General features: G+C 40.5%; 1 protein-coding gene across 1 annotated transcript in view; it reads right to left on the reverse strand.

Moving 5' to 3' along the window:
* TBC1D4 (TBC1 domain family member 4) overlaps nucleotides 1-23,642 on the reverse strand; it is a 105,845-nt gene that overhangs the window by 26,254 nt on the left and 55,949 nt on the right. The window contains exons 2-10 of the mRNA XM_026084603.1: nucleotides 21,213-21,815; nucleotides 19,745-19,834; nucleotides 15,931-16,035; nucleotides 13,505-13,637; nucleotides 11,504-11,595; nucleotides 10,533-10,643; nucleotides 9,816-9,935; nucleotides 6,134-6,208; nucleotides 4,898-5,124 (exon numbers count right to left, since the gene is read on the reverse strand). Coding sequence (XP_025940388.1) covers nucleotides 4,898-5,124; nucleotides 6,134-6,208; nucleotides 9,816-9,935; nucleotides 10,533-10,643; nucleotides 11,504-11,595; nucleotides 13,505-13,637; nucleotides 15,931-16,035; nucleotides 19,745-19,834; nucleotides 21,213-21,815 — 1,556 coding nt within the window. The remainder of the gene's footprint in view (nucleotides 1-4,897; nucleotides 5,125-6,133; nucleotides 6,209-9,815; nucleotides 9,936-10,532; nucleotides 10,644-11,503; nucleotides 11,596-13,504; nucleotides 13,638-15,930; nucleotides 16,036-19,744; nucleotides 19,835-21,212; nucleotides 21,816-23,642) is intronic.

The following is a 23,642-nucleotide window of genomic DNA, read 5'->3' on the forward strand; positions in this document are numbered from 1 at the left end:
CTCAATTTCAACTTACTTTACATTTTCACAAGAATGCTAAGAACACCTCATGTCAAGCCTATCAGGGTAGAATATGGTCCTCTCAGGGAAGAAGAACCAAAGGAAAATCACCACAAAAGATTTGAACTTCCTCCTAATTCATAAACCTGACGGCATGACAAGGTACTTTCATCGACATATTTGCAAGCTCAGTCAGGGAAAGTTTTAAAGAGTTTAACTTATGAAACAACCATCAGTCAGAAAATATACTTTACTCCTCATTAGCCAATTCAAATGCCAATTCAAATGCCAGCTGAATCACCTGAGTGACTCTTACCAGCATATCAGCATTATTCATTTATCACTTCTTTCTGACTACATTTGTTATATTCACTTCCCTAATTTGAACCCAACTAGTTGCCAATACTTCACCCTTGGCTACTATAATTTACCCATCGTGACAGTTTAGGCTCAGCTGTTCCCAGTAAAATTCATAACTAATAAGATCCCATTTTCACAAATCACTCTCAAGATAAAAAGGAAAAGCAACTGAAAAAAACAAAAAACAAAAAAAACCCCAAGGTTTTGCACAAATTCAAGAATTCAAGATTAAATAGTATCAGAAACCTTCATACTATGGAACCTAAATAGCAATACATTTTTCTTCTGGGAATTGCTCCTAATTTGCAGCTTTCTCCCATCTTACAGTTCAAAACACCATTACAATGAAACCCTTGAGTAGCATGCATAACCAAGAAGAGTAACATCTCAGACATTTCAGTGTGGAATTAGCTGGCATTACAGCACGGTTTTAGTACAACGCTCAGCACCTACATTCCCAGCTCCAGAAAGCTATGTTTAATAGAATCCAGCTTCTTGTACAAACTGACCTGGGAGTTGGTTCAACTTGCCGTCTGCTAACTGAAGGGAACACAAAGCTGTAGTGAAACCCAAAAAAGAGGTAGTCTGTAAGAGGCAGGCTATTTTTCCCCATTTCTCTGCTCACCCCTAAATTCAGTCACCAATTTCTCAAATTTCCAGTGTAATAAGCCACTTACCTGCAGCTTACTCTAGTGTTACTGCAATCTAGTATGGGCTGACAAATCTAGGCATTGCTTCCCTTATATAGTGACTATTATTGGACAGAAGTTTTAGAACAGGTGATATTAAAAGCTTACTTCCACACTGGATGAGATGCCAAACTCTCTTCTCAGATTTCAAACACAGACACTGCTTATTGCCTATTCACCTGTGTTTGAGTACAAAAGTAGGGCAATAGAGAAAATTATTCCATTCTCAAAACTGCAAATCATTTATAAGAGCGGTTTTGGAAAGACATCCTAAAATGCAGTAAATAATAATGGGGTTACATTATCCCTCTACCAGGATGGAAACCTAGACAATTTGCCATCTACTTTTAAAAAGCTGTGGAGTTTGGGGGGTCCTGCCAGTAAGGCTATGCAGTTAACCTCCTATAAGAGAGTCAGCTTATTCCACGTACACGCAAATTTATTCTGCTGAAAGAACTTGAAATGTAGAGTCCTTCCAACTAGCAATTTTATAATTGTCGCTGTCTGCATTAGTTTTTGCTGCATGCTGTACATAAGTTACAGATTAGAGGCCAGAGACATTTTAAATGTCAACAAAATCAAGATAGGATACAGTGTACTTAGAGAGACGATACATACTTTGTATCTTGTTGTTCTAATCTGTGTATTACTAGATRTGACTAACCCCAGCTGTATATTAACACCACCTTTAGCTCAACTGGCTCTCATATTAGTTTGTGTATTTACATATTTCTTTACAGTCTATCCTAAAATGGAGATTACAAGGTAATCTGAGTGTTTAATGAAACTGCATTCCACCAGGTGGAAACATTTCTTAAGGCGCTCCTAGAAGAACTTTCACACCCATCTCATACAGCAGAAATCCCCAGGTATTACAGTCGTGACAGGTCCAAAATCCAGATTTCATCAACACCTGTATGTGTTAAGAACGCAATCTATTGTTATTTTTTCAGGGAAGGATAGGAGAAGCAGTCACAAAAGCACCTATTACAACTCTGCAGGATCTTCTTGGGAATGATTTGGGGAGCCACATTCAGAGACAAAGAGTACTGGAAACCAGAGAACAGTTCAGCCCACAAGGACAGACTGAAGACGGGAAAAAGGAGCTGTTGTTGTTGAATGAAGAGTTATAAAAAGGCTGGCAACTGGCAAAAAACACCATGAAGTTCAAAAGTATGACCACACCTTATTCACTATGGGCCTACTTCAGGAAAAAAACAAAACTGTAAGCTCAGTATCTGAAGCAGGGCCTATGCTTATATTAAAAAGAAGCGTGACTTCCATCCATTCTTAGAGCCTTTCATACTGATGTCGGAAAACCCTTCTTGCATCTTTGCTTCTTCCCCACTCCCTTTTAATTTGAAGTTATTTGGTGATTTTCTGTAGACTGTTAGCGTCAGCCTGCTAAGCAGGCATTTCCCCTTCGCCATGCACAGACATCCCATGTTAGTACTGTCCTCCCTTCACACTGTGCTTTTCTCACTTTCACACACCAGTGATCACAGCAACACATGCTGGTTTACATTCAGCACAGAAAGTGTTAAACTGGTGTAACACTCCAAAAACAAAGAGAAAAAAAAAACCTGCATTTCAAGTGACAGACCTATGCAGCAGTTTTGCAACACTGCAACAGCAAAAGGACGCAGCTACTAGATGTCAGCAGACATGCCTCTATTATTAACAGGCCTTTTTGGCCAAAAGCCCACTCGCTCATTTGCATCACGTACGTAAAGTCTGTTAGAAAGGCAGCAGCGCAAGGCAGCGTGGGAGAGATCATGTGTGCCGCGCTGCGCTGGGGATCCGGAGTCACGAGCCAGCGGCACTGCAGAACCGGGCAGCAGACGCCGCTCTCACCTCTTGGAGAGGTCATTTTCTGAGTGCTGGAGCAACCTTCCCGAGCCCGGGTAAAAGCTTTTCAGGAAAGACGGGGCAGAGAGAGAGGAAGGAAGACCAGGCAGCGCAGATTCACCCTCATTGCGAGAGCGCCAAACCCCGATAACAGGACTGTGCAGGCAATAAGAGAACACAGCAGATGTTTCAGAATGGAATTGGATACAGAAACAAAATACCCAAATTAAAGATACTGGTCAAGTACCTCATTTTGGCTTACAATAACTTTGTTTTCCAGAAGATAAATTGTACCAAGCGCACTTCTGGACAGTTTCCGATAACATTGACTCTACTGTTACACTTGATTTCTTTTAAGAAACATTTTAATGACGCTGAAGAGCAGGCAGAAGATCTCATTTCTTTGGTGTTATTTATTCTCAAAACAATTCCGAAAAAAAGGCTCTGAAATGTCAGAAAATATCCTTTTCAACTTGCTTCCCATAACATAAACCACCTTGTTTTTTCCCTTCAGTTATCTCCTGTTTTTATAAATAATTTAAGTGCATTGCTAGAACACGTTATAAAATACAGATTATTTAAATGCTATATTTTGGGGTAAATTTTTGAAATTTTTGTTAAGTATTTAAATAAAAAAAAAGATATTCCTACTGCACAGTTAAACATTACTTAACAACAGTAAAACATCTTAGGAGGGACATCAGAATCAATCCAGTTTCTTCTACATAACATTTCTGGCTAATCCTCAATAGGAAGGGAGAAAAGAAAAAGCCCAGCCTAGAAGCAAGTTGTTACAATGCTGTTTTGACTGAAAATTTGCTGATTTTGCAATTTAATCAGTGACTTCTTGAAAGTTATTACAAAGAAGTGAAGTCAGCAAGTCCTTCAGTTTGAACTGTCAGGGTTTCCTGTTTGCATACGACATGGTCAGTGGAAAAAAATAACCAGTTTATCTCAGTAAAAAACACATTATTTATCTCTTCACAAACATAAAATAGCAAGGCTATTTGAAGGCTTACTTTTTACCCTTCAACCCCCTCCATTCGCTTAAACAGAATAAACTTGTTTGCCTTTCTCTGCAAGCTGGTGTGGCATTCACATTGCTAATGTAATTCAGACACCAAAAGGGTGAGAAATTATTATTTAAAGCCACTTTTGGAAAAGGCCTGCAAGAAGCATAAGTTGTGAGTCATGTATTGCAACAGCTGAGTAGTCTGGAGAAGGTGCTTCTCCAGCACAAAAGAATCGGCTCATGTGGGCCTGAATCCTGGAGAAATTTTGAAGATTGCACGGTCATTTACTGGAGATGGGAAGGAGGGATGCAGAGAAAGCAGTACCTCCAAGGAGGTCCAAAACGATCCGTGAGGACCTCTTCTGACCAAGCACAAGAACTCTGCTTGGCTCTCGAAGGACCAACATCCCACACGAATTAGCTGGAGAGTCTCCAAAAGGGAAAGGGGAAAGAAGTTTTAGAGGGAAGCTCCTGAGAAAGGCAAACAGGTACGTCTCACAGTTCAGAGGAGGTGTTTAATCCTTCAAGCTGTTTTGTGAGACTCCTGCGTAGTTTTAATTCTGGACACTGTCTCAGGGAGCTCAACTAACACAGTGGCAGACACTTGAAGCTGTCAGTGCCTTTTTCATCCTGGCAGAAACTGCCAGGCTCCCATCTGTGCTGGTAAAAGCAGTGGGAATCTTCTCTCCCAAGTGCCTACCACAGTCAAAAGACTTAAACAATTTTTTGCAAATAAATAAGAGTGGAAGCAACATCCAGTCTGATGATCAACTTGCTAGATCGCTGCCATCTCTGAATCATGGATTCAGGGTTTAGCGAGCCACTGAAAAGCGCCAAACCGCTCGGACATGGGAAAACCCAGGCCACTGTGCAAACCGCTTATGGAGGGCACACAGGTGAGGCTCACGCACTGAAAACGGCTGATAACGCTTACTGCAGTGCCGCATGGCAGTGGGCAGGCAACGCATTTCTCGCGGGACTGACTCACCTCCCGGGCTCTATGCAGCTCTGGCGCAGCAGGGGGGCCTTGACGCTCTGCGACCTGCCGTTCTGGAAGGTTATCCGCCGCTTGGCGCTGGACGGCGGGTGGCTGAAGGTGTGCGCCCGCCTCCGGAACTGCGGCGAGTCCGAGTCCTCCTCGGGAAATGGCTGCCAGGCCGAGGACACGGGGGAAGCTGGCGGAGTAGCCGGAGGAGAATCCCCCGGCGAAGCGTCCTGCAAGGAAGTGCGAGAGCAATGAGGCCGGCCGGCCGCCCCGTGCCGGCCAGCGGCAAACGGAGCCACCCGTGGTACTGCTCATCGGGGCACCGGGGCCTCTCCCCCCGTCTTGGTCATGGCCTATTGTATGCTAATTATCAGTTGGGCCACCAAAACCTTTGACAGTTGACTCTAAAACAGCAGCGTCCTTTTAAAAAAAAAAAAAAAAAGAGGGAGAAATAAAAGTTTATATACAACACAAACCACATAATAATTACTCTAAGCATCCTCTTGCTGCAAGCAGCATTCCAGCTACCGGGCTTCTGGCTCTCTCCGGAAAAATAAGGAATCGAAAAGATTAGGGAAACTGCTTTTTGCTAGTTTCCTTGACATATCATAAGCACGCTTCCTGTGCCGTCAAAGCGATATCCTGGAAGAGAGACCGTTATTGCACAGCCAGCGTATGAGTAACTGCAGCAGGAAAATCATAACYGAATCTTCGTCTCCGGGGAAAAGCCAGCAACCAACCCCTGCGCAAGGTAGGAGGAAAAAAAAAAAAAAAATTAAAAACAGGAAACAAAGAAAGTGAACAGAATGCTGTCTGCCCACCCCCCAGTAAAGCATCCCCAGCAGTGAGTTTTAGGTCAAAACTGACTTCCCTAAAGCAACTATTACTTACAAAAAAGGATTCGTCACCTTCAGAGCATTTCAGTTGGGATACGCTCATTTTTAATTACTGCAGAGCAGCAAGGCAGAAGCTGACCAGAAATTGCCTGCTTTTATAAAAGCAAGGGAAGTGTAGAAAAAACAGACTGGTAATCAAACAATAGATTAAAGCTAAAGCTCCAAGTCAACATATATTTCAGCTTTCCTACACTCTCCACCCCCCAGTGGAAACTCTTATTTGAGTTTTGCAAATCTGTGTGCTTTGCGCTACTTCCTTCAAATTGAAGCGAAGTGCCATGTTTATGCTTCGTTAACAGCAGCGCATCGAAACGTGCCGATTGCGAGCAAGTTCTTCACGTACTTTGTCGGAGGCCAGGCTGTTACAGCGCTCGAAGCTGTCCACACTTCCCAGACGGCCTCGCATTCTGTTGGCTCCCTGCAAGAAAAAGTGAGTAATTGAATCCGGGCTTCTTTCCCCCCTGTCTGAAGGTTAAGCAAAGATGGCAGCAGCTGTGCAGGTGAACAGAGGATGGCTCGGACACGTGACACACCAGACCACAGATAACGGGACAAGTGCCAGCTCAAGACGTTACTGCTTTTCTTCTCTCCTCCAAGGGTTTTWACCCTACAATTCTGTTTCCTGAAGCAACTGAGTATTCCTTAATCCATGTGATGCAAAGTAGCTTAGCTGGCTTCAAGGGCCAAGTTCAAAAAGCTCCAGACTTCAGCACTGTGCATGCAAGGCAACTAACGGATGCACTCAGCATACTTTACCCCCGTACCTAGGCATTTCAGACAAATAAAGACCACCTAGGCAAGGGTAGCAAAAGCACTAAAACTGGGGCCAGTGCTCTCTGGCTGCAAATCCAGCCACGTAAGGTTAGAGTTGAAGAGGCTTACTGGTGTCTAACAGCAGAGTGCCAAGGCAGAATTGCTAGAAGTCAGTGACAACATCTGGCTTCCCTGAAGGAGACGACAGAGCAGCAATACCTTTGACTACCTTCTACCCCTAACTTTTACTCCCATGAAACATGGGTGACAATCTGTGCTGTTGGACACTTCCAAACGCTGAAGTAAGTTACTTCCAGCACTTAAACAGGAGGAAAAAAAAAAATCTGGGTTTTAGGAAAACTATAGACAGACAGAGCACAGTAGCTCTTCTTGGTATGCTTGCAGCTACAGGGGAAGTTTTGTCAACATTAGCAATATTTATTTAGCCTGCTTTTCCTGGTAGGGTTTATTTTCATTCCCAAGGTTTTGAATGCCCCTTCTGTGCATTACCCCATCTAAGCTTTCTACCCAGGAATACTCTGCCTGAAGCATCTCTTCACTGACCCTCACAATAAAACAAGAGCAAAGGATAACTTGGAAGTTTCTCACTAGATTTAAAAACACTCAGTGTTGTACTTTTGGCATCCTAAGAAGGGCTTTTTGGTTCAGAAATCAAACAACAACAACGTTAGTATGGCACAGGCTGGAATAAATCTGCTCATGAGGTCAAAGAGAGGTTATATTTATTTTTCTGAGGTACACAGCTAGGAAGCCACAGACTGTTTTCAGTTCAAACCTAGCAAAAATAAGATCAGTCCAGCAAAACAAACAAGTGAAAAAGTGACATTCCTTTGTGAGTTGCTCTAAATAAAGTCAAAGCACAGAACCCAGCAGGTTTCCCTGTAGAAAGTAGTCAGCAGTAACTCACTCAGGTAGCTTAAAATGGGACTTGATGCCATTTATCCAGCTAAGAAGCCATTCACTTAAAGTGTCCCTAGACAACTAGTTACTGCATGCTTATTTCTAATTTTGCTAAGACTGAGGTTGCATAGGTCTCCCCACAACATTGACCAATTCTTACTTTTTTTTTTTTTAACTTAAATCTTTGCATCTACAATAAGATTATGAATGACACTTTTACAGAAAAATTATTTTCTTTCCTGGTCTCTTTATTACTAACTATATCTTAAAATAAAGATGATAAATCATGCACAGTTAGCATTCCATTACATTAATACCATGTGACTTGCAGCTGGTTTAAGGGAAAACAACCCCATACCAGTAGGTATTTGGTGCCTAAATACCTTTACAAATTAACCACAATCCAGGGGGTTGTTATAATAGTAGTCTGATGCAGAATAAGAACTATTGAACCTTTTGCTGTGTAACATGTGTATGCACACATCATACACACAGTAGGCACACAGACACTGTATAGAAAGTCATTGTATATACCAACTTCAAGTCTAAATAAATAGGGGTTGATCTGAACTGTAAATTATTTTTCTATTTCTTGTACTGTACAACCTTTAAAGGCATCTGCAAGGATGAAACCCTATGTGCATCATGATTCATGATTCCTTGCAACATGTTGCTGTCCCTGACCTCTTACAAGCAAAAGATGAGACAACCTTCACAGGAGCAAGTCCACTTGGTCCACAGGCAAACCCCAAGTGGCCCTAACGCAGGCTCAGGTGCCCACTCCCGCTAAACCTAAACCATGGGCTGTAAGTAGCTCCATGTACTATAACACGCAGCACATCACAGCAGTCCTGCTGAGAAGGAATGTGCTATATCAAAACCAACAACAGATAAGTGATACCCCCTTCCGAGAGGCTTCAATTTAGGCACGGCATTTGTTTAAATGATTTTTTTCCTTTACATGACCCGAGTACTAATATGTTCGTATATGGCATGCTGCTTTACTGGGTTATTCCCAGTGATGCACGTCTGTGCCACAGTCACTGCAGAGTTAGTGYCCCACTGTCAGCGCTAGATCACTTTCCAGTCACATGTCCTTTAGACATAGAAAATAAATCAGACTCAGCACAGGCATGACTGTAGCTGTCACCATTTGATGATATTTTAGGCTGCTGAAACTATCCAGATCTTGGAGCATCATCACTCCCTTTATAYGCTCTCCCCATACTCTGACAAAGTTCCCAGGGTATAAAACTTTGAATACAGCATAGGTCAGATTTGACCAGGCAAGTTTTAATGCTTAGCTTCAGTCCCAGGTCAAGCCCATGCTTCAGTGCAAGTAGTTCTACAGATTCTCCCTGGCAAATAGTGCTTTGCCTCCTTTATAAGGAGCATCTGTGGCATCTCAAGTTTGCAGGTTACTTTATGACATGCCCATTTAAGCTGCAGGCAAGCGGACAAACTTAGGCTTTGATTTAGCAAGGTACTTTAAGATTACTAGCAGAAGGAACTTAACTTCACTGCTCCAAACTATATTTAGACTGTGTCATCCAGTATTACAGCTCAGTGCAGTTTATCTATATACCGGATCCCAGGCACTCAGCCTTCTTCAGTTACTCCTTGATATGCCTCTTCTCTGCTCTCAGGACTCTCCCTACTTACTGAACAGGGGACACCAAGCGAAACCTACACTTAAGACTTCTTTTTGAAAGGATAATAAATATAGAGAGTTCCAAAGCATGTTCCAGTGGTTATCTGCAATTCCATGTTGCACCAGGCTAGCRGCACTGAACTGAGGAAGAATTCATTTTAAAAATACAGATAGATCAACAGACAGATAGATAGACTTTCTGTACAAGAATCATTTTGCTACTACTTCCCAAAGACTCTTAGTGGCCAACGTGAGTTTTTTAGCTACGAGATGTAAGGTGTTACTCCTCAGAACAGAAAAAATCTCCAGTATAATTTATGCAGGGACATTCATTCAAGCTTTCAAAACAAGATAATGTATCCCTTTATGAGATCATACAGCAGTTCTGACTAAAAAAAATTATTTTAAAGCAACACATCTGATAACACTCAGCTAATTTGCTTGCCACCTACAATGAATGCTTATTTTTCAGAAAGTTGCCTTTTCCCTCTGTGTATGTAGCTTATCATAAACTTTCCAGCACAGCTAAGTCACAGTCAACCCAGCCAGAACCCTCAGATTTCACGACAGGGATTTAACTTCATCAAGTATTTATTAGACTTAGGCAAAAAAAAAAAAAAAAAAAAAAAAAATCAATCTGATAGGACTTTACTGTCAAGGCTATCTGGGAGAGCTGCTGACAATAAGTTGTTAATCTTACCCTTGAGAAGATATTTTCCAGAGAGCTAGTCAAGGATTTCTTGGCCTTGTTTTTCAGAATGTCAAGTTTAAACCTGCCACCACTGGTAGTGCTCTCTGGAATTGCACTGTTAGAAGCAGTCTGTTGAAATAAGGCAAGGACACAATTCAGCTTTGGCAATTCTTTTCGCAATTGCAGACCTCCAAAGACTAAACTGAACCAAGTTACATAATAAACAACATACCCTTGGCCTCTATTTAAAAAAAAGAAAAAAGTTAAAAGAACATTCCACCCCTAAGGACTAACTTAGGAAAAAAATATCAATTAAACAATACTGTTATCTGTTCCATTCACTAGATAAATTTGTGGTTTAGACTGAAGCGGTGCCCTCTTGGCCCCTATTTTCCCTTAAATGACTGTTAGGGAGTGGGGAATCAGAGAGGGAAGGAAAGGATAGAAGACGTATTCCTCACACTGTAAGGCAATTTGGACCTCAAAAAAATCAAAATAAGTTGTTGGCTTTTTTCCCCTCCTCCCTTCCCACCCAAACTTAAAGAATTGAGCGCGCCACAGTAAAGCAAACCAAATCACTTCTCTTCCAGTCCTCGCTCCATAACAACACCCAGCCTCAGCTCCCCCCTCCCCGCTGAACTCTGGCATTGGCCCTGCTCCTATTCAAGGTCCCACTTGAATAGCGCGGGGGAGGAGGGAGAGGCACACTACAAAATTAAGCTTTACCGGCAGTGCTTCGCCAATGTGAACATGCGTTTTCTGCTTAGCCTCACAGAGCTGGCGGAGATGCAAGATCACAAGTTCGTTTTCTTCCTGGTCATTTTCAGGCTTCATTTTCTGTTAGTACCAGCAAAGAAAAGGGAAAAAAAAAAAGCTGTCTTCTGAGTCATGATTTGCTTAGTTTCACTTCCACATATTCTTTGAAGTTAATGTATTGATACTCCAGATGTCAGTGCYCTGTTAGTAAATTAAATTACACTGTCGTTTGTGTGCCTTCATATTCTTGGGCTAAACAGACCAGACCTGTCCATCTGGAGAATGTTGCAGGCCTTGGAGGACAGGGAACCTCATGACTGCACATTTTCTTTTCAAAGGTCATCTGCCCTTGTCTAGGCTTACAAGTGGAATAAAGAGTGCACAAAAAACACACAGGCATCTGCTTTTCCAGGCAGATGGAGAAGAAAGTAGCCTTTGGAAGCCTAAACTAGTTCATGTTTACTTTAAGCAACCTAGGTGATCATGAGCATGGTTTTATACTATATGCTTTATCCTTTAAGTACGCTTAAGTACACTAAGAGTCTTGCCTTGGAGTACAAGTCGAAACAGAGCTGCTGCAAATGCCAACCGCCTCCAGATACCCTGTGTGTCTCACCTGTGCTCAACTCATCCTCACAACATCACTTTTACATAAGGAAGTATATTTACAGATGAAGAATCAAACTCAGAAAAAAAAAAAAAAACTTCGCATACAGGCACAAAAGTTCCAACAGAGCTGGAAACCAAAACTTTTCTGATACCAGCATACCGCAGATCATGTTAGGCTGGAGTAGAGTATTTTAGGCTGATGTTTGGCAGAACAATAGTAAATTCTAGACCAACTACATGGCAACACAGTCAAGCAGTCAAATGAAGAAATGTTTAGTCCATTTTAAACATGCTCTATTTCAAATCTGAGACAACAACTTCTAACTTATTACCTGAACACGTTCAAAAATGTCTGCTTGCTCATTATCAGTTAGTGACGACAAGTGTCTCTGAATTACAAGTTTGGCTCTTGGTGGATAGAGTCCTGAGAAGAAAAGAGAAGAGAAGATAAAAGCCTCTGGAGTCCCAAATGATCTCCCAAAACACTTCGGGGGGGGGGGGAAGGGGGGGAAAGGGGGGGAGAGAGATATGAGAAGAWATAAAACTTGTATTTGAGTTCATACTGTTTGATGTTTGGCAGCTGCATAGCCAGCGATGTGATACACATGATACAAGAAACTTGAGATTTTGCTAAACCATGCAGTTTTGTCTCATTTCATGGGCAGTAAAAATAGAACAAGGCGCAGCTAAGCCACAGGTTCTCATGTAAAAGATTGTGTTCTCTACCCCACTGACGTTTGCCATCCAAGCACTGAGAGACCACTGCGATGGGAGCCCAACATCGATGCGGGTAGGGGAGGAAGAGGGGAGCGGAGCAGGGAAATAGCTGGAAAGATATTCCGTGTACAAGGTACTCAGAAGTCTTTGAGGGCTTTTAATCAAAACGTTTAGATGGATTTTCACACAAGGAAAGGAGAGGGTATAGGTCATACTGCAGAACCGAACTCTTCAAAAGCAAGAGCAGCACAAATGCCATAGAAACAGAGGAAAGAATTTTTGCTCTTTGTCAAGTCCCACATTTGCTTGCAAACCTTCTTTTAAGAAGTTAAAAAAAACCCTGGGGGAAAACTAAAACCCCCAAGTCAGGTGAAAAAACATTTTTGCAGCCAAGGTAGGTATCATTCATAGAAAATTGCAACCAGAACAGATAAAGACTGTCAAAAGTTATAAAGYTCTGGATTTAATTATAGGAATCTTGTAGACATTAAACAAAGCAGAATGACAAAATAAATAAATAAATAAGCGGCACTACAGTAAGTATTTCAGTCACTAAGCACAAAGTTTAAGAAATTACCATTTTTGTACTCAATTTGTTATTTTAGAAGAGATCTTTTGATACTGGATACTTATACCAGGCTTGCAAGTATCCTTATTCAAGATACTTACACTGTCACATACAGCAACCTCTATAGTTTTCCACTGAGAGAAGAATTTCAGGTTAAGCTTTATGATTGCTGAATATCTGCTGCTAAACCCAGCAGATACCACTCACTACCTAACAGAATTTCACTCCACCAAGAATTTTTACTTTGCTTTTCTTCCACCAGAGGCAGATAAGCAGCAGTAATGACTTTTAATCAATGGGAAAGCAGGCAACTTACAGTACCACCAGGCCGGAAGAGACAAGACCATGGTAACATATTTGCTTGTTTGCATACAACACTTTGCAAGGAGGCAAATCAGAATGACTGTAAAAATAGGATCCTGATACAAGGTAGGATTAAAAACAAACTAGTAAGACATTTTGTATGTGTCCTGGCATACTGCACTTCCACAGAAACCAAAAATGGTTGTGTGTGCACATATTTCAAGTCGGGGAATTGCCTTGACTTTCTTTATTAGATATTAATCTCCTATCTTAATTATTTATTCCCTGTAACAGAACTAGGTTTTGAAGCGCATACAAAAATGAACAAAAAGAAAGAAAAAAATCCCACATAGGAAAGAATAAACACATGAGAAGGCAAGACCCTTTCTGATCACTACAGTCTTTTTATGACCCATTTTGAAATAATGAATTTTCAGAGAAATAAGAGGAAAAGCATTTGGTTTTTTGTTCCGTTTAACACTTGAGAGGCATGATGATGAAAGAATAAGTATTTACAATACAAGCTATACTATATTTAGTTACAATATCATTACTGCAATCACCTCCACTTGATTGCAGTGAGTAGAAAGAGATGATAACGATTTCTTATTGGGCCTCTTTTCCCTCTGTTCTTACATCTCATTATCCAAAAGCATATGGAAGGCATAAATAAAATTAACAGATGCAATGAGATTCTTCTAGAATAAGCCAACAAACTCATTTAGAAAATAGACTCAGCTGTTACCTTCAATTCTTTCGCACAGTTTATGCAATGAATGCATAGGGCAGGCCTCGCACAGTTTGACCTGCGTCTTGGCATTTTGCAAAGCCGCAGCAGTGCTAAAGGCCTGTTTCAGGGTAAGCATTATCTCATCAACCTAAGGGGGAACAGAGAAAAGACAGTATATAAACAGAAATGGATGCCATATGCATCAAATCAGATTTGCAAATCACATCATAGCCAAGTGCTTTATAACCAAAAAACCTGTTGCTGTCTGCAAGAAGATACAGTTGTCTGCTGGTGAAGAGATCTAGGATCTATTCCCAGCTTTCTGTCAATTTCCTAAAAGGCAGTGGTTTGTTAACAGGACTTAAGCATTGGTGTTCTCTGAAATGTCCAACTCCAAATGTTTATAGAGGTTCTAGCCATGCACAGAATTTCAAAAGGTAAATGGAAATATGAGAATGGAAGAGAGATGTTAGTATTTAGAAGGGCCTAGATATCTAGCTCCTGTTGCATCTGTTGTATCTGGATGCTTAGGCACCTAAATACATCTAGAAACTTATCTGTCAGTACACTTGAAAAGAGCTCTATAGCTGTATACTAAGTTTCCACTACTAGTAAAATGATAATAAATCACAATTTTAGAGAGCAGTTCATCATTTACCCTTTGTGCCAGGATCTCAGACTACGCAGCCAAGTTTCAAGTGTTAAACTGCAAACACATCTTTGGCCTGAAGGAAAGTTTTCTGAGATGCTGCATTTCCACAGTCTCTGCTGAAATAAGAGTTGTATGGATGCTCACAGCCTTTAAGTTCAGTCAGAGAGTGCAATTTTGAATATCTAACTGCAGCTACTCAAGCTTACTGGGCAAGTAACCTTTTCCAGTAGCTGCAAGCAAGCTTTTTAGCTGACTAAATAAAGAACGTTCATTTCTTTAAGTTCTTCTTGTAAACTGCATATGTTCCTTCCATTGTACTGTTTTAGCACAAATCATCATAGGTCCATCCCGCTGCAGACAGGAGCTTCACAGAGCAATTCACTTTTCTCAGGATCAAAAATCTCGCAGAGCGGCTACCGGCTTCACTGTAACCAACACCACATCTGTAAGCACTGCCTGCCTGCCTTGCCGGCTACCACTACCACAAACACAGGGACACTATGTTCGCACACACCACCACTGGAAAAGCTCAGCTTTTGTGCAAGAAAGATCAGAGATGTTGGGGGTTTCTCCTTACTTATTCAAATACGCTCCCCAGCTTTATGCACAAAGCACTTGGAGTTTCACCGTCTGTATTTTAAGGGAATACAATGCTTATCAAAAGCTGTTTACCCATGTCTTTGTATTATCTTGGAAAGAAGGAAAGAGCTTGAAGACCAATTTTGAACAGAAAAGAATATTGCACTTCAGAAGCAGGTTTTGGCTTTCTTATAAGCAGGCTGAAGAAAGCTGAAATATTTAAGACTAAAAACATGCAGTCTAACATTCAAAATATACAGATTATTCTGAGGGCCTGGCAGTTACAAGAAAAAGGCACCTGCATGTGGAAGTCTGAATAAGTTCGTATCTTGATATTTTACAGTTTGTTTGTTTATTTTTAAATAAACCTTTTAAACACTACTAGAAGTTCCTGGGTTTTCTCCCCCCTTTTAGAAAGAGGACAAGCCATTGAACTACGAATATCCCTGTTGCAATATAGACTTATATGTTTTTTAGAGTAAATTAGCATGATGTTTCTCAAACAGAAGATACACCACACATTGCTGGGTATATGGATACTGACTACCCTGAAATCATGAGAATTGTAGTACAGACTGTAGCTAGGTTCAGTGTAAATATACACAAGACTATTAAGACAGCCTAGCTGGCAGCAGAGAACCCAAAAAGYGTTAGGTTTTACAGCTCTGCCCTGCCACAATCGAACTGCCGTTAGCATCCAAGTAATTGCATACAAAATCAGCTCAGGAACACTTATTTCCTCTTGCAGTGTGGACATACCCACACATTTAGTATTTCAGTATTAGAATACATAAAGTGATTGATAAATTTTTGGTTTGTATATATGCCACATTTTAAGTGTCTTTGAATTACATTATCCATGGCCAGATTTATCAATAGGTAAGCTGTAACATTTTCTGTTAGTACAAAGATTCAACTGATCTCATAAAAAGCTCCCTTTTCCTCCTCATTTAGATGTAAGTGCAGATCCTCAGCTAGCGTAGGACACCAAGGGCTATTAACTGCTTGAAGTTTTACTGACATAAATCTATTCATTCTCGAGTTGGCTACCAAATTAACAAATGTTTTCAGCCAGCTAGAGAGATGATTTCTAAGTTTAGATGAAAAAGAGTTAGTAGTTATTAGCACAGAATAATGCAGATTTTTAGGATTTAGGAAATGCTTTAGTCATCCTCTGATGGAAAGGTTATGATCATTTGTAATTACTTACCAGAGATTCACTTGCGCACTGGAACACATAGCAAACATACTGGCTTAATCCAGGTTCAACAGATTCCCGACAAATGAAGCCAAAGTGATCAACATGTTTTATACCCTGAAAGAGTTTAAAGAGCATTAATAGACTATTTTATAAACATGTTAAGTTTCCAATTTGATCCTGGAAGTAGTTACCAGACTCCCAACACTTGCCAACAGAAAAATTTGAGATACTATAAGCATATAGCTTAGAGATACTATAGAGATACTATATAAGCATATAAGCATATCTTCCTAATGATCTCTTATCCAACCCCAAGGTTATCCTTTAAATTGCTTTTTATATTAAAAAGTTATACAGAACTCTTACACAATCAAAACAAAAAATTATATAGCAATATATCTGAGCCTGAATTTCTTCCACTAGAATAACTGGATTTTCAGGGAAGCCAACAAAACAGTCCTAGGTTGTATCTGGAATTGCCCCTCTGTAGTGAAAGCATCGAYGTGATGAGCACACACTAAAACATGGGATTGGGATAGCATCAAAGCAGTGACACACCTTCTCTTTCCTGTAACACAGGTTTGAACTACAAAAAAAGAGCAGGGGATGAGTGGTGACATGTGGGGGAGGACACCAAAACTGAATCCTTAAATAAATTTTTGATTATGGCACTGACATTGAATTACATACCAGAGGTTTCAAGACTTGCTACACGTTACTACTGATATTTTATTTCAAGATCCTAGTCTAACTGCTTGACAGGGAATGTTGCCTTGCTAAAATCAGCAGTGAGAAGATCAAAGAGACCTGCTTCCAAAGAGGCACTATATTCCTAGTCTCAATTCATGGAACATGACTCACTATTGTTAAAGCTTTTGCCAAAGTTTTTATCATCTAAATATGGCAATAGCAGATTCTCTCCAAAAGAAAGCCTGAACCCTCAAGTTCAAGTACAACAGAAAGCAGAACAGTTGCTTGGATCCATCTCCAAAAAAAACACCTATATCATAAAAAGATGGGAGGAGATGAATCAACTTACTTGTGCCTTCAGAAAACACTCTAGACAAAACCAGTAACACATTACGTGACAGACTGAACATACTGTCACTACTGCCAGTAGTTTTTAAAACTAAAAACTGAATTCCAAAGTTACATTTGTGCTACTGGAAGAGCAAAACTTGACACAAGTGCAAACAGAGACCATCTAAGATGGCACATATGCCATTATTTTACCATAATCCACACCAATACTGCCTTAAATGAAACCATTTTCCTGTGACACCTGAAGTCTCCAAAAGCATAAAATGGAAAAGAATGATGTATACGTATGTTGATTTATATAACAGTGAAGTGTTGCCCTCTATTTTGTGATTAAAGTGTATTTACTCAGTGTGAATCAGTAAGATGCCAGTTCCCTCACTGCTGACAGTGCCTGAACAAGTCTACTGCTGTCTGATTTCTCATTTCTGCGAAGGAGAGCATGTGTGGCGGAGGTGGAAATGACACTCATGCCACTGAAGCCATAAATAGCACAGCGCGTTTTTCCATTAACAGCAGTTCCATCAGTTTTCTTTAACAGGGTGGCTTGACCTGTCATAACAAAAGAACATGCGACTTTGTTGTTCTGCTACCTGAAGGTCAGCAAGGCTTCAACAAGAAAACTTCTACAGCTGCCTGTCACCTGAGCTTAGACAGCATGCACAGAGCTTTATCACCACTTACACTTGCTGCTTAGTCAATTATGTGAAGCACAGATAATGAATTGAATGCAGCAGATCAATCGTACTCAAGCTATAGAATAGAAATACCTTTATCAGACAGACTAAAAGAATCCAGAACACAAGCTCAAGAGAATGTCTCTTTTTCATCATTTTTAAAGCTCAGAAGACCAAACATTCCTAAGCTGCAGTCTCACAGTACGCAGTAAATCACTTCTCTATAAATCCACAAAGAAGCCCTGTGGCTAGCATTGAGCTCTTTAAAAGAAATACTGATGAGCCTTATGCAACCAAATCCTTAGTCTTGAAAAAATTAGAGTTTCATTTGTATTGAACATAGAGGGGGAAAAAAAAAAAAAAGATTTTTCTAAAGTATCTGTTGCATTAAGAAAAAACAAGAAAATGCAGTATTGTTAGTGCCTGTTCAAGTCATTCAAGCATGCAAAATAACAAGTTTTGCTCCAAATGAGACTGAAGAGGTGAAGAACAGGACAAAGCCCAACATGCAGCATCACCTGATATTATTCACTGCATGCAATTATTTTTCTGAAGGAAAGCCAGGCCTCAAAGGACTGCTTTGGTCTTGTTTTGGTCTTTAAAGTCATCACCAGTAGCAGAACAAAGATTATCCCACCTTAGGGCTGTTTTGTTTGACTATTACCAGTATTTTCACAGAACTTGTGAGCCCAGTATGTAAAGCTTATGTGTCACTTTTATTCAGCTCAATACATGCACAGCAGGGGAGAAGATCCAAGCCATCTGCAAATTTAGCTTTTCATACCATTGCTTTAAGATCTTTGCCAACCTTTGATCTTTATTTATTATAATGCTGTTAATACATCATTGTTTGATTATACTGCCCCATTCTAAAAGGCACGTGCCTTTTTCTCCCTCTATCAGCAGCAGTAAGAATTATAGTTTAGCAGTACACTTTACTGGAGTGCCTGGACCTACAGTGGGTCGCTCCAGACTCCACTTGAGTTACAAGCACTGACCAGTTCTTAATTTGTATTAGCATTTGTAGTACAGTCATGCAAGAGCAGATTTGTTATTAGTATTAAAAATGAAAGCACTTAGGGACGGAATCCTGGTTTAGGGCCTGCCAGGAAGTGTACTTTAAACTAAAAAAAAAAATGTTTAAGGTGGCCTGAAGTTATGCATGTGAACAGGGAATGGAAGAGGGAAATGAAACAAGACCTCAGAACAGAAAGTGCCAGAAGTAAGAACAGCTGCAAGATAGATAGTAGTATCCCTCAGCCTAGACATTTCACTTTATAAGACGTATTTATCTACAGAAGATAGCTAGGTTCATCTATCGCCATATTCTACAGAAGAAATGATGGAGGTGAACTGCTCTCTGTCTGGAGGGCTGATCCGATGCTCTCAGTCCAGAGGCTTTCAGGAGTTCAACTGCTCAGAGACAGCGTTCTCAGAGCATCCTAAATGGGGATTACTTCCAAAATTAAATTCAATGCTCTCCCAAAGCAAAAGAGCTTACACTTTCCTTTCCGACCAATGATCAAAGCTGTCACTACTGCAACTCCAGCTTGTTATTTTGTGCCCATCTTTTCTGCATTTAAGCTCTGTGGGAATGACATCACGTTATTTGTGCCGTACCTACTTGCAAGTGCTACCAGACAAGTGTCATAAAAATCCCTGATCTGAATGACAGCCTATCAATATTTTAAAAGCAAACCACTACTTCAAGTCTGCTGTAACTGTTCATGAATCAACCACACTTTAACATACAATTTATTCAGCTGTAGTCCCCAAAAAAGTCATGAAGATATTTTTGTGTCAGACTTCACAATGGATGTGTATATACACATTTATCACAAACACTCAAAATCACCTTTTTTAAATTAAGTAGCAAATGGGTTAAAGCAACAGACTATTTTCATTTATGGGAATTTAGCCAGAGAGGATAAACTGTTTAAAAAAAATGGCCTTGGAAACCAAAAAAAGAAAAACAGCACAGAATACTGAAAAAGAACTCTAGATTTCTTTTTTTCTGCTGCCTATAAGCTAGCAAGGCAGCCCACCTAAAGAACAAATTGATCCCTTCTTTTCTGATGATCTGCATGTTGCTTCTTATTAATGCTTACCTGAGAACACGAGGAGATATCTTTAAAATTCTTTTCAAGCACAACAGATTTGGTGTCTGGACTGATGAGGTTAACTTCAAACCTTCCAACCTTGAAAAGAAATGAAAAATTGGAAAATCTAGTTTGTGATCATCACAGTGCTAATGACAACAAAAAAACATCGAAGTCTAGCCTTTTCTTGTTCACATTCTAACACCTTCAGCATAACAGCTTACTCAGCAGGAATAAGGGTGCCATAATTTAGCTTGCATTGAGTTAAAGATATTTCAGCAAGAACAACATTCACAATTCACCGGGAAAGAGATTTTAGAAGAGGACTTTCTTTTTTCCCTTTAAGTTATTTTGATCCAAAGATCCCATTTTTAACAGATACTACTTAAACCCTTAGTGGAGGAACAGTGTGGGTAAATTACAAGCTACAATAAAAAACAGCAAAATTACATAATTCATGAATAGTTTTCTCTTCTCACAGATTAACTGAGAGTTGACCTTAAGGTGATACCTTTAGTTTTCATAATAATTCTGACTGAAAAAGAGTATGTCATGCAAGGAGTCATCTCTTAGCTTTTCCAAGCTGCTTCTCAAGTGTGTGAACTTACTCCATGGAGCTTGAGGAGTTTTTCGGCTAAATCCTTTTTACTAGCTACTAAGGATAGCTGTGGCTTTCTAAAGGAGAATGCACTCCCCCACTTCAGTCCAGCATTTCCCCAAAAGAATAAAATGCAAGACTGATCTTTAAAGCAAATGGAAAGACAAAACCCAAGCATTTAGCTCCCTGTTATTTTAAGAACCAAAGATTTTTCCTTTTATGGGTCACCTCCTTTAAGTGCCCTTTTGTTTTCTCAATACTAGCTGTGAAGACATCAAATGCAGTTGAGAAGAGGGAAGGAAGAACTGTGAGGTCTGATGGAAGAAGCCTTCATAGCAAGTAGAAACATTTGAGAGTTTGCAGACAGATTATTCATTTGGGAAAGGCAAGTTTAACAGTGGTACAAGTTATCATAAAGGGGCTGGCTCAAATATAAGGCTGTGAAATTAGTAACTTATTTCTAAATGCATAGAAAGGAAGATTTGTTCACAATGAAAGCCTCACCGGATTACCCGTTTGAAAAAAATATCCACTACTTTCAGCTAGCTCCTGCATCTCACAAATAGAGACACACCAAATTCACACACAAAATACACAATTCTTTCCCTAGAAACTGCTCCTGTTGTCAAAGTGTAATTCTTTTCTCTTTTAAGTTCACCTAAGCTCATGATCTGAGCTGACTTCCTTAAGCAAGTCCAGCTACTTGTGCTCCAATCATTTATGAACAGATGCATCAATATTCACAACAGGTCATGAAATCAAACTGAATCCTACTACTTATCTTACAAAACTTGTCTCCATTTCAAAATGCACAGGGGAAGATATGGCACAAAACCAAGTTCTGCTTGCATTCATGAGCTTGCCAGTCCTAGCACACACCTGAAACAACATTGTCCTGTTCTTCTCCGAATCTGATGGCTGAACATGACTAGGTGCACTGGCGTGCCTTCTGCGTGGCTGTATTTTCAGGTTTGTGTCATGAACCCTTCTTTGCATAACTGCAGTGACGCTGCTGCATCGGGAGCGAAATTCCTGCTGCTCATCAAAGCCAGAGTCCTCTAAGATTCGCTCTGGAAAGGAGCTGCGAGCACTGGCCAGGTTGGTCAAGTTGGTCTGGCTGCCAGCTGTAAACATCCCAGGCTGCACCGTGGTGGTATTTGGGCCATCGGGCTCCTCAAAGGGGCTATCTGATGGAGAAGCTGGCACATCTCCTTCGCACAAGGGTAAGTCCAAACTCGACTCCATATTGCGCTGCTCGCTTAATAGTTTCAGGCGTTGGCGCTCATGAAGGCTGAATTTCTCAATACAATCATCAATGAGAGTGGAGGGAGCTTTCTTGTGAGCCACTGTCACCTTTCCACAGTACAAGACCTCAAATTTTTGAGAGTTATAGAAGGCATCTTCACTATCCTTACTTGGCTTGGCATCTTCTTTCAGTGCCGCTTTGGAGACTTGTCGTATGCTGCTGATGACATCAGGAACCTAAAAGACAGTTTAAAAAGTCTCTTTAGCAGCCACAAACAAAATACTGCGGACAGTGATATGCCAAACCTCTGCAGTGTAAATATTTACACAACTTACTTTTCAGTAGAGTGCTACCAGCTTTTTGGCTGACAATATAAGACTAGTAGTTTCTAAATTCTGTATAGACAGTTTCTGAAGTGTGAGGAAAAAAAAAAAATGTTTCTAATATTTTCTACTGGAACATGTTTCAGAACATAAGGTTTTAAATGACTAGAGTGATCAGCTGAAAGTCTACTGACAAATGTTTGCACTTGCTTGTTCTTGTACCAACACACTTTTCTGTAACCTTCTTCCCACATCAGTGTTTCTCTCTGACGTATTGTGTATGGGCTTTNTTTTTTTTTTTGCTTTTATTTTGCAGAGCCAGATATTCCACTCTTAGGACTGTTGTGGAAACAGACTTCCATGAATGAAAAGAGCCAAATAATCCCTGCTAATTTCAACCAATAATTTTTGAATACAGGCAGCGAGGGGAATGGAAGCTTTACAGAAGTAACGTACAATTGCATTAGTTCTCCTCTATCACCCACTACAAAAACCTCACCCACTCCATCCTAAGACACAGCTTACTCTTGGGTCACACTTCCTTGCTGTCTCAGTCATCCGACACCTGAGAAGCACACCCAAATCTCTCCTCTTCTCCATCGTTCTTACCTACAGATCCCTACTATACTCTGCAAGGCCAAATTGCACATCTCTATAGTTGCAACTGCCAAATTCAGCCCTGTATCACCCAGTCCTTCAAGGTCACCTGGTTCTTCCTCCATGATATCCCAGTCACCTTGGAAGATGTCTGCCTTCAATTTCAGTGTATTTAATAAGCAAGCTCCTCTGTCATCCTGTCTTCACTAAAGAAAAATCAAAATTCACCCAACTCTACTAGCTGCAGATTGGGGCGATTCTAGTTCCTCCTTCAGCACCACCCACTTCTGCTTAACTCAGTCTTTCTCACTTCAGTTCTCATCACCTTTGGTAAGATGAGAATGACATCGTTTCACATGCATTTGCAAAGTTACTAGTTACAGTGAGATCAAGAGAGGCTACTTAGCCTACCCTCATCACTAAAGAAATCAATTCTCAATGTCAAGCTAATCCAATGTATCACTGAATACCGCACATTGTATTCTATACAGCTTCCCACCACAGCTATAATATCTGCTAATTTGCTCCAAAATTTTTTTTCTAAAAAATGTAACTCTGAAGTCACAGCCTAGTATATAATCCACGCTCCCTGCAGTATCTCTTTTTTCCAGTCACATCAGATACCATCTGAAACTTGCTAATTCAGCAGTGATCTCAGATACGAATACTTTTGCAAGTAATGGTGCAAAATTACTTTGTCTAACTCCCCTCCCCCATTACGCACTCCTTCCCGGGCAGGCATTCAGCTCAAAGGTGCTTCCACTTCATTGGCTGCAAGATGAAGTTCAATTACCCTAAAATCTACTTACCGTTTAGCTTTTGTCCCTTAGAGACATCATCATTTCAGTTTTAAATGACTGTATTTAATCCTCGCTCATTTTCACTAACAGGCTACCCTACACAGCCCAAGGGGTGCACCACCCCACAACCACACCAGCTCAGCTGGACATGGAAAATTCTCCCTTTCCCCATGCTGCTTCATCTTTCAAGATAGAGCTTTCTTCACTGATCATTCCTCCTCATTTTTTTCTACAGGCTGTGCTTAAAGAAGCTCTAGAGTTTAAAAACCCTAGCTTTCTACTTCAGCAGCTTTCACTAGCTACCTGTCTTTTAATTAAATTTCCCCTTTCCAAATCCAGAACC

The sequence above is a fragment of the Apteryx rowi genome, unplaced genomic scaffold (assembly GCF_003343035.1).
Source record: "Apteryx rowi isolate R43461 unplaced genomic scaffold, aptRow1 scaffold_649, whole genome shotgun sequence".
Taxonomy (NCBI): Eukaryota; Metazoa; Chordata; class Aves; order Apterygiformes; family Apterygidae; genus Apteryx; species Apteryx rowi.